We start from the raw sequence: 17,418 nt of genomic DNA, 5'->3' as shown, positions 1-17,418 counted from the left end.
TTTTAATCTTATAATTGTACATTCTATATCCGCGAAAAGCCGTTTATAATACGATGAAAGAAATAACTATTAAAAACATCAAATGATCGAAATAAAATATTAAAGTGTATGTTAATATTTAGCTGCTTAGTCTAACATGGGTGCTTTCTTTTTTTTAAGTGAATTAAAATAATCGAAAATCATTTAATGTCCATTTAAAACAAGGATGACAGCATTAAAAATAAGCGAAGAAATATTAAAGCGTAAATCGCATATTTCAATAGGAAATATTTTATTAAAAAACTTGATAAGTATAAAAACCCCATCCCATTATTTGAAATAAAATTGAAAATAATATTGTATTAATTTTTCTTATTTGTTGTTTATTATTTTAAGTCAGGTTAGGCTAGGTAATAATGGGTACTGGGTAGCCCTGTTGGGTTAGGGTACCGCAGTTATATGCCCCGAGGGTTTAGACCCCCCTTTACGAGTTAGGCATTGGACAAAAAGCTACCCTCCCTCTTTTTCATTTTATCTTAAAAAAAACAATCTTATTAAAAAAAGGGTTGTGTCGCAAAAAGTCATTACTTACGGATAGACAGACGGACATTACAAATTATCTTCGCAGTTAAACACAAAAAAGTCACATTTAAATTGTGTTACATTTGGACGATTTTTTTATTTCCCCATTACGAATACAGTGGGCACTCACTTCCGAGCATATTTCACGTTATCATTTTATCAGAACCACATATTATTACAACAGCACTCTTCCCCCTGTGAAATTGTGTCTTTATGCAAGGACCTTAAGGATAAGACAAAGGATGATAAATTGATGTTCATACCCAAGAATGGTAAACAAAATTACCCTTTCTGCATATTTAACCAATTAGTTGAAAAGTTTAGACACAATTAGTTTTATACAAAAGTACCCAAAGTTTTAAAGCCAACGAAGGAAAAAATGTGTTTATAAAACTTTAGGCACAAGTTCAATCTCTAGTCTATTTGCGATTATAAAACACGATGCTGAAATGACACAAGTAGGAAATGATCACACACACACAAAAAAGTAAATTTTAGATTTATCTGGTAATGTTTTAAATCAAGTATCGCAAAAAAGTTCATTTTATTGGGGGGAGATTTTAAAAAGGACGATTTATGTCAACTAGTAGCAAAGCAAATTTAATTTCAAATGTACGTCCGTCTGTTTGTCTTTCTGTCAGAAAAATGTATTTTTTTCTCGACTGCTATTGAAAATAGACGATTCCTTTGAATTATGATTTATTCATTTTGTCATCTTAGTAATAGGTGGTTAGACAATTAAATCCCAATATATTGACAGAAGTAAAAATTATAAAACGAAAAAAAGACAAAAAAGTCAGAAATCAAGCGAATCTCCATATATCAAAAAAAAAATTAAGATAAAAAGATGGACAGATAGATTCAATAATAGATAGACAGATATATGGATACACAGATAGCTAGATAGATAGACAGATTGATAAATAAACATTTAAATAGATATAATTATACAGCAGATAGATAGATACATGATTAGATAGAAGGATAGATAGAAAGACAGAAAGATAGACAGACAGATAGATAGATAAACATTTAAATAGATAGATTATTAGATATACAGATTGATATACTGACAGGTAGATAGATAAACATTTAAATAGATATAAGTTTACAGCAGATAGATAGATACATGAACAGATAGAAGGATAGATAGATAGACAGACAGATAGAATGATAGACAGAAAGATAGACAGACAGATAGACAGACAGATTGATAAATAAACATTTAAATAGATATAATTATACAGCAGATAGACAGATAGATTGACAGATAGATAGGTAGACAGACAGACATAAAGATAGATAGATAGTAAAAAATAGACAGATAAACAGAAATCACTCTACTGTGTCCCATTCTAAATGCTTTTTTTTGCCCATCTAAGTGTCGTAGGAATTTTGGGCAACATCCCATTTTGATTAACAGGGAGGTTAGTACCCCCCCCCCCCCCCCTCCCAAAAAAATGAGCCTAGGGGAAGGATAGCCCAATAAAGATTAAATTAATTGAAGACTTTACGTAGAAATAAAATATTTTCTTGGGGTGGGGGGGGGGTTAGGGAGTATTTTCCACCCGAAATTTTCATGATTTTTGTGGAATTTGGGGTATAGCTATAAAATGCTCTATCACTACTATCTATCTATCAGTGTTTTTGCGTTTGTACTAAACTTATACATGCCATTTTGCTGATATGGTATCTACCTGAAACTCTGTAGCATAATAAGTCAGTTTCGGCCACTTTTTAATCCAAATAGTCGACTTGATAATTAATAAGTCAATTATGATTGCTTTTAAAAACTGCAATTTAGTTGATTTAAAGCAAACAGTAGTCAAAGCTGACATAGTATAGTCATGCTATTTCGTATACTAGCGACAATGCCCCAGAGGTCTCTAGGGGCACTTGAGGTGGAGGGAGAGGGGAGGTCGCCCCCCACACTTTTAAGTTTTAAAAGAAAAAGTACAGAAATTAGAGGCGATTATTTTTTTCTGGGTAAGAAATCTCTTGGAAAGGTGGTAGTACATTCCCCATTAAAACGTAATAAACTCTCCCAGGAGAACCATATCTGTCAAGTGGTCAGAGAGATCCTTCGGTACACACAGACAGAAAAACATCCAGTTACTTTTATAGAATGATTTATTAAAAAAAGACAGATGTCTTGGGCTATATTCTGTAAGTTTTTAAAGTGAATAAACCCCTTACCCCACTAGATTGATCTATCTATCTTTTTACGCCAGTATCGCAAAATCTATCGAGGCAAAAATGCTAAAAATTCGCCTTTAATATTGAGATCTGTGTTTGTGTTCTCAGGGAAAGGACAATAGATGATTAATCAATCTTTCCTCCAAATATGTATTTATAAATGTTGTTTGAGATAGGTGTCTGAATTTTTTTGGGGAGATTCCTAATTGCAATGAGCAGCAAATCTTATAACTCTTCTGGTCATGCCGGTAATGCTATAGAGGGAATCAAGGACGTCAAAGCTTTTTGTTTGAGGGTGGTGTAATGAGGGGTTTGAAAGGTTTGAGGAAGGCAATCTCATGTATTTCTAAGATATTTTAAGGAGAGTAAACACCCCCCCCCCAAAAAAAAAAAATAAGATTTGTTGATCCCCTTTACTAAAAGCTTCCACATTATAACTAACTTTGTCTGTCTGTCTGTCAGAATTGCTACGGGCGACTTTAATTCTGTTCGAAAAAGGGAAAAGTAGGTTGCGGGTAAAATCCGTAAAAGTTGTGAGTTTTAAGTTAAAAACAGTGGTAGAACGATAAAAAATTATGTTAAATTTTTTAAAAACATTTTTTGTTTATAGTGCTTTTCAATAAGAAATACACACATTTAGTGAATTTTATCGTTGTACTACTATTTTTAAGCCTTAAAAACACACCTTTACGGATTTACCCGAAACCTACTTTTCCCTTTGTCAGTTTTCTTTAAAGAAAGAATTCTGGCTATGTCAGCGAAGATAATGTACGCTACTTATAGTTGTTGTTATCCTTGTTTTATTATAATTTTGAGAAAAATAATTTAAATTAATCTTCAATTATCCAATCCCTGCGCCTTTAAATTTGTACATCAATCAGATACTAAAAAGACTGAAATTGTAAGCAGGGATATAGGGATGGGATAATGGATCTAGATTCATTTTCTTGGCTGTCTTAAACTTTGGGTATTAGAACTATTACAAAAAAATTTTTATTTTTGCTAAAGACTTCGGGTACAATTAATGCGGCTGAATTTGTTATGCTGGTAGCAGACCAAATTCAACAAAAAAAAAAATTCCAACGCAAGCAAACATCGTTTTAAAAAGAATTGATTACTTTGTTTAGATCTAGTTTTCCGATCTTTCATTTAGAACTCTAAAATTTAATTAATTGCCCATTGTCCCATCCCTGTATAAGTATGAGTATAGCAGCAATAACAAGTTAACTTTTTTATATAAAGAAAGAAGAGTAAAGTGTAATAAATACTACAGTAATAATTTTAGAACATAAAAAGCATGTATAGGGAAAATGTAATGTCCTAAAAAGCGCAGCAATAACAAGTTAACTTTTTTATACGAAAAGAAGAGTAAAGTGTAACATATACAGTAATAATTTTAGAACTTATACAGGGAAAAAGTAATCTTGGGTGAGATGGGAGGTGGGTGTTACCCCCCCCCCATGCCCCCTCTTAATGTTATCCTTATAATTTTTGTTTCCTGAAGATGTCGATAACCACTGAACCGATTGAGTTCTGTACTTCATGGGTGTCTTCATGCCATTTTGATTCTAAATCAAAGTCTTGCAATTGTTTTAGGCTATTTTCATGCCTCTTTCCCCTCCCTCTGGATGCTAGGAGCGCAGTCACAATTTATGAACATTTTAAAATCCGCGAATAAACAATGAAATTATACTTTTTTAACAGCCTTGAGTCAGACGGACAAACGGACGTGTCTAATCAATGAAACAGCTGCGCTATTATTTAGAAAAGATCATTGATATAGATGTTTTATTTTTTGCTCAACTTGTTTTAAAATTTGAAGAATGTTGTATCTAAATCTCTAAAATTGTCCAAAAAAAGAAGAAAAGAGAGAATTTACTCCAATATGCACCCAGAGAAATTTTTATGTGTCTGTACACTGAAAAAAACGATGAAAATTTTTGACATTTTTTGTTTTTGTTAAAAAATTTCATTTTTTAAGTTAGAAAGTGATTCATCTATTATGTTGTTTTCATTATTAGAATTATGTTATAATCATGGATCTTTAATGATAAGACAATGGACGATAAATTGATGTACATCCCCAATGATTACAAACAAAATTATCCTATCTGTAGATTAAAACTGTAATTTGAAACCTGCTATTTTGAGACGACCAATTGAGTGTTAAAAATACCAAGTTTTAAAACCAGCGAATAAGATCACGTGTTTATTAAACTTTGGGTACCAGTATAATATACAACCCAATGTACCCATTTTAAAGATAAAATTGGTTTTGATCTTATAATTGTAAAGTACGCCTGGTACTATGCAGTAGCTTGGTGTACTATTGTATGTACTGCTTCGTAATACGGGGCGTAATCTGTCACTGAATAAATGTTTTTTATGTTATGTTTATATAATTTTTTATTTTCATATCCGCAGAAAGCTGTTTATAATGCGATGCAATGAACAACAAATATTCCTTTTTTATTAAAAGAAAAATTTTTCTGAAATTTTACAGTGCAGTGATGTCTAATTTTAGGCATTCGTTTGCGTTGATTGATAGATTGATTAATGTGCGAGTGCTTTTTTCAGATTAAGTAATAGTGCTTTTGATCAAAGAGGGCTGTTTATTACACTAGTCATTAAGTTTTATAATAACGTTTCTTATTCATTGGCTCAACAACTTTTGGAATTTTTATTTCGATTGGTTGTTTCATTATTAAGTTGAGTGTCCGAACGTTTTAATCACTAACTGTTATCTAAAGAGGGGTAAATTTTGTGCATCAATATTGGGGATGTAAATCAATTTATCGGTTTTTGAGCCAATATAATCTTAAGGGGTAAAACAATGGTCGATAAATTGATGTACACCTCAATAATCACCCCTTTTTGAGGTTTAAATTACATTTTAACTTGATGAAATATTTTTTTGGCGCAATTTACTGATTTTTAAAATTAACACAAGTGTAATTAAAAACAAAACCTATATTTTCAAATTTTTTTAAAACATTAACAAAATTAATAATTTATCAAGAGTTTTCTGATAACATTAAAACTTAAAATGGTGACTTTAAATTGACTACAAAATCACAAATTTTATCATAATTGAATTTTTTCACTTTTCTAAAAAAAATTACATAAGTTTGAATCTTAATGTTTAATGAGCAATTTTTTGATAAATTTTCTATGATATTTTACATACTTTTTTACACAGTTAAAATTTGTTTTTAAGTTCATTTTTCACTATTCACTTTTTTCATGTTTATAAATCACATAATTTAATAGTTTTAAATAACAAATTTTTAATTTAATAATTGAATTTTTTCACTTAATTTTAGTTTTTTATTAGATGTTTTTTGACTTAGAGAGTCATAGGAACTTTTTTTCATTATTTTTAAGTCACTTTTTGTTCAAATTTAGTAAATATAGTCTAGGTTTGTTGTTGTTGGAATTCTCTTATTTAGTGGCGTGCACAGTGATTCACAAATGGGGGCGTTGGTGACCACTTAATCCTCTAAATAGCACCCCAGGGTAAATTCTAATTTAGATTTTCTCATAAATTTTCAGTTTTATGGCCGAACTTTAATAGGAATCACCCTGTGACAAAAATTTGTTTTGTTGACTAGAATGGAGGCCAGTAGTTGTCCTTTGCCTCCAGGCCTGTCCCTCCTCCAGGTGTACACCCTCCAGATCCATCTAAACCTGAAAAAAGAAATATTATTATCAATCTGTTTTTTTTACAATGGCTGATTATTACACTAGTCCCTAAATTTTTATAATAACGTTTTCTTATTCGTTGGCTTAACAACTTTGGGGACTTGAGTGAATTCTTATTTGTTGGTTAATTAAGTTGAGTGTTGAAACGTTTCAATCACTAATTTAAATCTACAGAAGGAGTAATTTGGTTTATCATCATTGGGGAAAGAAATCAATTTATTGGCCATTGTCTTATCCCTGTAGATACCTGAGATAGATTAAAAAAAAAAATTTGCCCCACTATTCGCTTAGAGGGGCAAAATTGCTTTCGTGAAAAATCCACCAAAATCACCATCTAAGCGAAAAGTGGGGCAAATTATTTTTAAAAATCCACCTCTGGTCTTTTTATCCTTCTATTCATCAATATGTTAACCTGTTTTTCTTGTCTATCTATTTTTAATATCTATAAAATTATCTTTAAATTTATCTATCTTTCTTTCTAATGTTCTATCTATTTAATGTTTAATCAATTTATCTAACTACTTATCTTTTCATTTATCTCCTCTATCTTTTTATACTTTTTTTAAAATTATGTATTTATCCATTTATATATTTTTCTTTCTGAATTTATACTTTAATCAAATTATTTCTTCTACCTAAAATCAATCTATCTATCATTATACTTTTTAAAATTGCTTATTTGATTTAATTTAAATGAAATATTTGTTAAAAACTAATGAAGTTCCCAATTAGTGCTTAATTTTACTTAATTTAAATTTCCAGTACATATAAATTGTCACCCTGACTTACTCAATACTCACATATATTACAGGAATAAAGAGATATGTAATATCTCTCTGCCTGTCTGTCTGCCTATTTATCTATCTATCTATCTATCTATCTATCTATCTATCTTTCTTTTTATCTATCTATCTATCTATCTATCTATCTATCTATCTAAATAAATAAATAAAATTAGTTTTTATAAAAACTGAGCCTTTTTTAAATTGAAAAACAAGGATGACAACATCCATAAGTATCAAAGCACAAAATCTATTATGAAATAGACAAACTTACAAAGTGAGTTATATGTTATCATAAAAAATCATTAACGTTTAGTCTTTGAAAATTGTAAAAAGAAAAGCAGCAAAAAGCTTAAAAGCAGTCCAACTGCTAGGGATGTTTTATACTTAATTTTGCACCATATTAATGGGAATGTTCACAAGAAGTTTCAGCCTTCTATCTTTTACATTAGCCAAGAAAATCATGTTTCTACCAAAACGTTTCAGACATACATACGGACAGACGGACATTTCAAATTATAGATTTACTTCGCTACTAAAAAAGATTACTGGACTTTTGTATATAGACATAAATCTAGAAACCCTGAAACACAGAATAACTTTTTGGAGGCCGCTGTTTTGGAGGCCCTAAGGATCATTTAAATTAATTGAAAAAGTTTTTTTTTAAATTGATAGAAGAAGTGAAAATTGTATGCCTTTTTTCAATTTAAAAATCACATTTTCCCTGAAAAAAGTGTCACTTTAGCTTACTCACATACACAAAAACATACATACACACACAAACACACACACATACATACATACACACACCCACAAACACACACACACACATACACACACACAAACACACACACACACAGGGACATAGTTTAGTAAATTCTTTGTAAACGAAATTTAAACGGAAATTGGGAAATTAAAATTTTTCTTTTTGAAACTTGATGGATACAGCCAGGGATCTTAAGGGATAAGACAATGGCCGATAAATTGATGTACAACCCCAATAATGATACAATTAGATTACAATTAGTGGTTGAAACGTTTGAACAGTCAACTTAATAAACTAATCAATCAAAATTCAAAGGTCCTTAAAGTTGTTAGGCCAACATTATTATAGAAGTTTGGGGACTGGTGTAATAAACATCTCAATGTACCCTCCCTCCCTGGATGCAGCAGGCCAAGTTGATACTCAGGGAGAATAGGGATATGCAATATCAAACTGTTATTAATTATATTGACATTAGAACATAGAAATGTAAGGATGTTTGAAGTTTAAAGCTGTATAGTTATTCTTCAACGAACTTATTTTTTTAGTGGGGGAGGTAAAATTTAATATTTCCAAATGATTATAATAAACTCAAATTCGTTTGGAAGGTTTGGTGGGTGACATTTAGCTACTATATAATATAGGATTTGATTTGCAAAACTAAATCTTGAAAAAAAGTATCTTTTATACTCCCTGATTTGAGAGTGTGTTTTTCTTTACTTTTTAAATCTTATTCAATTTTGGGATACGCAATACTTTAGTAGACAATCTTTCTATCTATCTGTCTATTTATTTATCTATCCGTCTATCTGACTATCTATCTGTCTATCTATCTATCCATCTGTCTATCTATCTATCTATCTCACCTGCATGAATATTAGAATAATGTTGGGCCGCAGCCGCCGACGAATACCCGCGATCAAGTGCGGCTGCCGCCGCTGAATGGTGAATGTATTCTCCGCCATGGTTTGAGCCGCCCGCCGATGTTGAAGGATACCATTCCGACATCTCGGTTTTGACGGCGGGCATGCGGTTAAGCAGGAGTGCGGAGTAGCCCGCGTTGCGGCTGTACAGGTCGTGCACTTGCTGAACCGCGGAACGATGGTAGGAACCGCTAGCCTGAAAAAAATTTAAACTTAAAAATGCCAATTGTAATTGTTGGGGGGGGGAGAAAAGGTTGTAGATTATTTAAAATGGCGTTTTGCTCTAATTTCCTCCTATTCTATATTAAATACTATTAAAAAGTCAAACGGTATGGTGATACTGATTAGCTATCCTATCCTATAATATAAAGTAATAAGCTTTTTTTTTGTCTGTATCAGCTTCTTATCAGTTCAGGGTATGCCGCTAGTCCTATTATATAAAGTAGCAAGCTTTTTTTGTTTGTAGCGAAGGATCTCGCTAACCGCGGAACCGGTAGCTATGTAGCTTTGTATAGGTCCAGTGATGGTTTTAGGTTATTTTATATTCAGATTAAAGAATTTGGGATGGTTTCAAGCTATTTTTTAGCCCCTTTATGATAGGGGCGTAGTCGCTAGTATTAATAAAAAGTATTTAGATTTTTTTCGTCTGTTTGTTAGGATCTCGACATCTGCTGGCTTTTTTGTTCATTTTTGGGATTTATTAATCCAATTCAAAATTTCCCTCTCCCTAGGTATGTTAGGACTAGTAGGTACGTTTCTGAAAAATAAAGCCCCAACGGTCCAGCGATTACCGAGATATTAAGCTTTCAATAAACAGACGCACAGACAGACATGTTTCTGCTTTGTATTATACATATTTAGCATAATTGGTCGAAACTATTTTTATTTTATTTTTGTCAGCATATTTGTTCCATTTATACAGGTGTTCTATAACAGAGAGTAATAATAAAGGGAATGGACACGAAAACACGGATGACAAAATCAATAAAAGCGAAGCTCTTAAATGGTCATAACTTAACAAGTAGAGTATCAACGTATAAATAATTTTTTTTTTACATATATAAATGTGAGGGAACAAGGATGACAACATCCATAAAAGCGAAGCACTGAAACGGTAGGACAAACGGACACTAACACTTGTATAGTGTCAGAACTGAATAATCAGAATATAAATGTATAAATGTCGAAGCAAAATCGTAAGTAAAATTGTTGAAAAACTGCTTGATACAGAATAATGTTTATGGACATACTTACATTTTTAGGACTTGATTATAGAGTAGCTTCGCTTATAATATTGTACTTTGTTGTCCCAGGAATCAGTATACCAAAAATCAGATCAATCTGATTATAAGATCATATAAAAATTTGTTGTTAAAAAAGTAAAAAAAATCAACATGTTTAAAATGGACTTACGGACATTCTGGTAATGATTATAGAGTTGCTACGCTTTCTAAATCGTACCTAACTACTACAGGAATCACCATGCAAAGTTTGAAATCAATAGGACAACTCTAACATGCCTAAATTAGCGAAAAAAGCTATCCGTGACGGACGGACCGACGGACCGACCCTAATTATAGAAAAGCTTCGCTTTTAAAAATCAGCCTGTTTTAAATGAACGTTTGGACTTTCTAGTAACGACTATAGAGTTGCTACGCTTTCTAAATGTTACAGGAATCATCATGCAAAGTTTAAAGTCAAGAGAACATTATACAAAGAAGTAATGTTTTTGTTTGTCAAGTAAGATCTTCCTAACCACTGGTCCATTTTTCCATTTAAGACCTCACCTAGGTCCCATCATGGTTTTATGCTATTTTTTTGACTTTTTTCTTCAAATGATTTTAGGCTAATTACTGCCCTCCATCCACTAAATGCTAAGGGCACAGCTGGTTCAAAATAAAAATCCCCCCGTAATTTCTCCATGTTCATGATATAGCATAAAAATGTCTTTTAAAAGGAGTCTACACTTTTTTGGATTATCTAATAGAAATATTTCAGGATTTTGTTTTTTTTACAGTTGTTTTCAAACATAATAAAACTTTAGGTTTTTTTAATACATAAAATTTAAATTAAAAAGCATTTTTTCTTATTACAAATGCTATATCGATTGAAAAGACGCTGTAAGTATTGGTGCAAAAATGGGGACGAATTTCAAATTGATTTGACTGGGCTGGTTTTTTTAAGTCACAAGTGAAGGGAAACCCCAATCTCTTTTCTAGGAGTTTCTTTCCCCCTTCCCTTTTCTTTCCCTTCACTTGTGACGTAAAAAAATCAGCCCTGTAAAATCAATTTGAAATTTCGTCCCCATTTTTGCACCAATACTTACAGCATCAATTTTCAAAGGGAAACAATTCCATAACCATTACTAGAAAATCCATATGTTGATTATAAACTAAATTTTTGTTGATGTGTTGATTTTTTGCACAGCCATATAAAAAAACTGGAACACATAAAATCTTTATATTTCTACAAGTTTTGCTACTGTTGGACGTAATCGTTCTTGATTAGATTCTAAATTTGTCCAAATTGGTGCATGCTACCTTTAACTTGTAAATAGGGATCTTTGACATATATTTAAGAGTTAGGGGGAAATTACTTGTGACGCTTCCCTGTAAAACATTTGGGTTCTTGTTATATCGACAAAGGAATCATATTTGATAAGTTTAAATTAACCATTGAACCGATTGAGTTCTCCCTTTTTAAAAGCTTCAGAGATGGTTTTGGTCTATTTTTCTGCCCCGTCCCTCACATTTCAAATACAGATTCCTTTGAAATGGTTAATGTCGACTATTTGGCATTGAATAAAAGTGGACTTGGCTGACATATAATCTACATACAGCCTTTCTAAAAGGTATTAATAGCTGACTTATATTCGATAAAATGTTTCTTAATAACTACATATAATGTAATGAATAAACTAATGATCATTTTTGTATATAAATCATGGATATTGTAAGTCAACACAACCTATAAAGTTTAACACGGGTAGTGCAGCTGAGAACATAACTAATTGCATATAACTACCAACAGGAGTGCTACAAATCGACCAAAATAAAGAATTGTCCTATTGATTTAAAACACTTGGGTGATATATTTGGTGTTGATAATTTTTAGTTATATGTAATAGATCTAATTTAAAAAGTCATATCTACATTTAAGGAATTAACATGTCTGCTACGATTTCTATATTGTACTTAACTATTAGAGGAATCATTATAAAAGTTTGAAATATTTTTTACTATTCCACCATTCTCTTTTTAAAAAAATGTAGGTACATAATTAACATAATGATGCAAAAAAGCTTTGATTTTAGAAAATGGCGATTTTTTGGAAATAACTTTTTGTAATACCACCCATTTTAAAACATTTGTCCCGTATTAAGTTTTCTGATTTTCTATGCGTAATTGAGAGAAAATTTCAGGGAGGGAGGGGACATAGGACTATAAATTATTCTTGTAGCTAAAGTTTCATAAAAAAAAACATTAGATTAACCTAATTAAGATAACCTATTTGCTGGATCCAAAAAATGGCTGTTTTATTGAATTATTTAATTATTTTTTTTTTTTTGGGGGGGGGGGTTAAAATAGAAATTGATGATTATATATAAAATATTGAAATCATGGTTTGAAATTAATTTTCCCCCTAACACTTGTTAACATATGGATTTTGCTTGTCACCCCCCTCCCCCCCCCCCCCTCCTTCCCACATTCACATGAACAGGGCCAGCTTTTCTGAAAATTATAGGCCATCCAGTTTTGAGATCTAATTGAACATTAAGAGAGTAAGATAAAAGATTTTTTGGGGAGAGGGGGTTGTCTTTATCTAGTGGCGATTTCTCTTAAGAGGTTGGTAGTACCCTCCCCCTAAATAGTTAATAACCTTTCTATGGCCTTAATGAAGCTCCTATGTGAAGGAGAATCATATTGGTTAAGAAGCGGTTAGCAAGATCCTTCTATCAGGCCAGACAGGCAGACATCCTGCTACTATTAAATACGGGTTATTAGGAGAAGTAAGAGTAGACATTCAGTCCAAATACTCTCCTCCAGATAATGGGAGTAAAATTTGTTCTAATGTTAGTATGCTTGTATTCTAATGATGAGGTGTTGAAGTATAACTATATTTAATATCATAAATATAAAAATAATTACTTTAAAATAATTAGTAAATTAAAAACTAAAAGTATTTTTTTTTAAATTAATATAAAATTTTTTACAAGAAATTGTACTAAAAAATATAAATTCATTACAAAAATTTGTTAAATTTATTTGTATTAAAATAATACCAGACATCTAGCGGCAATAGTATTAACTATAAAATCCGTCAATATTTTCTTGCCTTTTTTGTTCTTAATGATTCACTGCTTTTAAGCCTGTAAAATTTAACATGCCACTCAACGTAGTCCAAAATAAGAACTTTTGTTGCATGATAAATTTATTGACAGATGGCGGATTTATGAGTTCCCAAGAGGGTACTTTGTGTGATTGCGCCAATAAATTTGTCTGGAAAATGGGATTTTTATTTACGAAAAAGGGTGCCTGAAGGGTAGGTGTTTCGGAACGCATGCCTTGCCGTTCTCGAAATCTTATCTCCAAGCCCTCCGAATGACCAACATAGCGAAGTTTACAAATATGTATTTATTACCATGAAAACAGTGAGTCTAAAACAAAAATATAAAAATTAATTACATAATATTAATGTTTTATTATTTTTGTAAGATCGAGGTTGCGTGATTTCAATTTAATTAAAAATATAAAATTTCTAAAAAACTTTAAATTGGCACGAAACATATTAAATAGCATCAGAAATTGATAATTTTAGATTCAAATGATCAATAAAATTAAGGAAAATATTCGTATGTCAAAAGTTAGCAGTTAAATGGTCTATTTGTTGAAAAATTAATGTTTTAAAGTTCTTCGTAAAAATATACCATACTACACTTATTATTAAGAATTAAAGATAAATTCTTACCACATATGATGTCAAACTAAGCAGGAAGGCTTATTTGAGATCTTCCACGGATTAGAGCGCATGTATATTCAACCAATACATTATTTTCATTTACGTAGCTCTTCACATGGGAATCATCAAAGGAAAAATGCGCGGCTTCTTGTTTGTTTACAAGCGACGCGCGGAGATAGTTAGGAATGCCGCGTAACACACTCATTCTCTGGTGTAAGGAAAAGGGAATTAATGGGTTCGAACTTGCCAGGGAATACAAGAAAAATCATTCCAACACACACCCGTCTAGTCACTGGGAATCGAACACAATAACTCATCTTAGCATCATGCATGCAGACAGTGTCCACAAAATCACAATCTCATAACGCATAAATTACAAGAGTTTAAAATGGCATGGCCATCAGGCCTAAAATTAATTATGGTAACTTACGAACACCACAATAACTCAAACCGACTCCACTACCACATAAGGATAGGAATAAGGAATGGGAAAAGCATTCAACATTCATGAAATGCACATTTACCACTCACACATTTCATTATATCATGGCCTCATAATCTCAATTAAAGTTAGAATTACAGACCATGTAATTGCGAATACATGAATTAATAATCAATAGTACCTAAACTTTGATTAGGTACCTACATAATAATAGGCAAATGATTTTTATATTAAAAATCGCATCAATAATTAAATAATCAACTCAAACTTTTAAATCAAAAGAAAGAAAGATTAAATAATGACATTTTTTCTACTAAATCTTTTTGCTAGAAAAGAAAAGTAAAATTTTCATAAAAAACTTCTCAAAAATTAGCATTTTCTCCAGCGGAAAAATACTCGGGCTTACATCTAGACATTTCTTAGATAAAATAGGTAAGATCCTTAAATCTAACATGTTTTAATAAAATAGACACTTAAATCTAAATAAAATATGACTGTAAAAAATCATCAAACATCGGAAAATTAAAATTTCATAATTTTAAATCTTCGTGAATCAAAATTGCGTAAAATAAAATTGCAATTGAAATATGCAAATTAAATTACCAAAATAAAACAAAAGCTCAATTATAAGAAAAGAACTTCTCTAAATGCTGAGTTTGCAATTTCTCTCTGTTTTAAGAAGAAAGCAAAAATTAAGGCAATTTAGGGCCTCAGTTAGAATGAACCCCTCAAGATACAAACTAACCAATCTTTCAAATATTAATAATGCCATGTTCCAGCTATCCTGACGGACGTTATGTCTTTCCATCACAATTTTTTGATACTGCATAATTTCCGACAGGATTTCTGGCGCAGGGCTCCATCAACTGAAAATAAACATAATTAGTGATGTTTAAATCAAATCAAAAATTAAAAGAATCATGAATAATTCAAGAAACTTTAAAATCATCAATCAAAGCAATCGAAATAAAATTATCTTATGCTTTAGTTTTGCCGTTCTGTAGTATGTCTGGCCGAGGTAACAGGGCTAAGATACACTATAGAGCGGTCTTATTAAGCTTAAATCTTCGAACTCAAAGAATCTACTTAATTCAAGGCGAAAAAATCTGCATTTTTCTTTAGGTACATCGGTTAAAAGGTAAATAGAAATAATTTTAATATATATGTAATATTAAATTATCTATGTGATTATAATAAATCTTAAAAAAAATATTTGTATGATGTAAAAAATCTCATTGTGTTAATTTTTTATCATATCGAATTTCAATTAAACAAGGATAACAATGTTCGTATTTGCGTAGGTACCTAGGAAAATTTCCGCGAAAAAAATCCCTGGTCCCGGAAAGACTTAAATCATTGAAAAAACTTGCGTAAACGTATAAATAACTTAAGTTTGCATTTCAAATGAAAAAGATCTTGCGTCGATTTGAAAGTTTAAACGAAAATGCGTCAAAATTTGCGTTTTTTGTCTTTCGAAAAAATATCTGATAAATCTACCGTAAAAATAAAATTCAAAGTTAAACAAGAACGATACTTATACTAAACTTTGGGTAGATTGATCTTGAGCAGACGTCTTGCGGAAGTCTCGTTACTCGTGGCGGCTGCGTCATCTGATAATTTGTACTTGCAAACCACGGTCCTCCCACCTAAGCGCACTTCTTCCACACGCCCCAATCTGAACTTCTTCATCAAACTTGTGCTATCGTCGATCAGCACCACGTCTCCCGGCGCGAGCAGCACCTTGTTGCTGCGCCACTTGACGGACTTGAGTAGCTCAGGCATGAGCTGCTCCTTGTACACCTGATGGAACTGACGGGTCAACTCCTCCAAGTTCTCCAGCCTCCTGGTGATGGGCTCTTTACAACCTGTCTCGAAGGTGCAGATTGCATCGTTGGTCCTGCCGCCTAACAGATCAGCAGGTGAAATTATTCTCCAGCAATTGACGTCATCTCCTTGGGTGGCATAGGTCAATGGCTTAGAATTCAAGACTCTTGCAGTCTCAGCACACAACACCAATAAATCATTGAAGGTTACAGTAGCACCAGCCAACTTCTTGTTCAACACACGCTTGACCAGCCCAACCTGCCTCTCCACAGTACCTACGAACGAGTGTGCTGCAGTGGGCACAAGGTGCCATTCAAAATGCATCCTGGTATCCTTCAAAAGTTCATCCATAATTCGTTTGGCACCAGCCATATTGGTGCCTCTGTCTGTAGTAACCCTTCTTGGCATATTGTAAAACGCCTGAAGTTTTCTCAAGCCGTCCAGCACGGCTTCAGTTGAATAATCGGTCAACACGTCAACAAACACAGCCTGTGTGAATCTACAGGCCACAATCAACAACCAAACTTTGTACTTGGTCTTGGAACTCCTAGTGCCAACGCCAGGCTTCGTAACTTCTATCGGCCCCGCAAGGTCCATATGCACCTCCTTGAAGGGCACAGAGGGCTCGACACGATCTGGCAGAATATTAGCAATTGCGGGACTCGAACGCTTGGCATATTCAATGGAACATGCAGCACAACTCTTGACCACTTTCATAGCCTCCATGCGGCCATGTGTGATCCATGCATACCTGCGGCTTTGCGCCAACGTCTTACGATGGCCTCCATGCCCCAATTCATCGTGGGACTGTTGAAGGATGAGCCGCGCCAGCCTGTTGTGGCGGCTGAGCAATACAACACCTGGGCTGTCCTTCATAATCTTCCTGGGGCCTCCAGCAGCGGCCTCAAGAGCCTCATCTCCTCTCCCGGACATTTTTAATATTGTAAATGTCCTAAGAGGAAAACATCCATCATGACCCACTATGGGCCAACAAACCTGGACCTTGTGATGATAGGGTTGAAGGGAGTCGAATTTTCCCTCAGCGTCCATGGTCATCTCCTTCTCTTGGTTGAAGGAAGTCAGAAACAAGTCACAAACAGAATCCATGTATGTATTTGTGAAAGTATAGTTCTCATAATACCTAGAACTATCATCGTTGCTAACACCATCCTCAATTGTTGCAACGCCACGCTTCTTGACAAGCAGCATTTTAAAGCAGTTGGCAGCCTTAAGAACTGCGGCCACAGTCCTCCTTGCCTGCCTGTA

The 17,418-nt window shown here is 32.8% G+C and overlaps 1 protein-coding gene across 1 annotated transcript in view; it reads right to left on the bottom strand.

Moving 5' to 3' along the window:
• Window positions 1-5,712: 5,712 nt before the first annotated feature.
• Window positions 5,713-17,418, bottom strand: part of LOC145304600 (uncharacterized) — a 72,323-nt gene continuing 60,617 nt past the window's right edge. The window contains exons 11-12 of the mRNA XM_080146517.1: window positions 8,871-9,123; window positions 5,713-6,444 (exon numbers count right to left, since the gene is read on the bottom strand). Of these exons, the coding sequence (XP_080002643.1) occupies window positions 6,365-6,444; window positions 8,871-9,123 (333 nt within the window). The 3' untranslated portion in view covers window positions 5,713-6,364. The remainder of the gene's footprint in view (window positions 6,445-8,870; window positions 9,124-17,418) is intronic.

The sequence above is a fragment of the Acartia tonsa genome, chromosome 13 (genome assembly GCF_053477335.1).
Source record: "Acartia tonsa isolate MP-2025a chromosome 13, ASM5347733v1, whole genome shotgun sequence".
NCBI classification, from domain to species: Eukaryota; Metazoa; Arthropoda; class Copepoda; order Calanoida; family Acartiidae; genus Acartia; species Acartia tonsa.
This window is presented reverse-complemented; position numbering and strand designations above follow the sequence as displayed.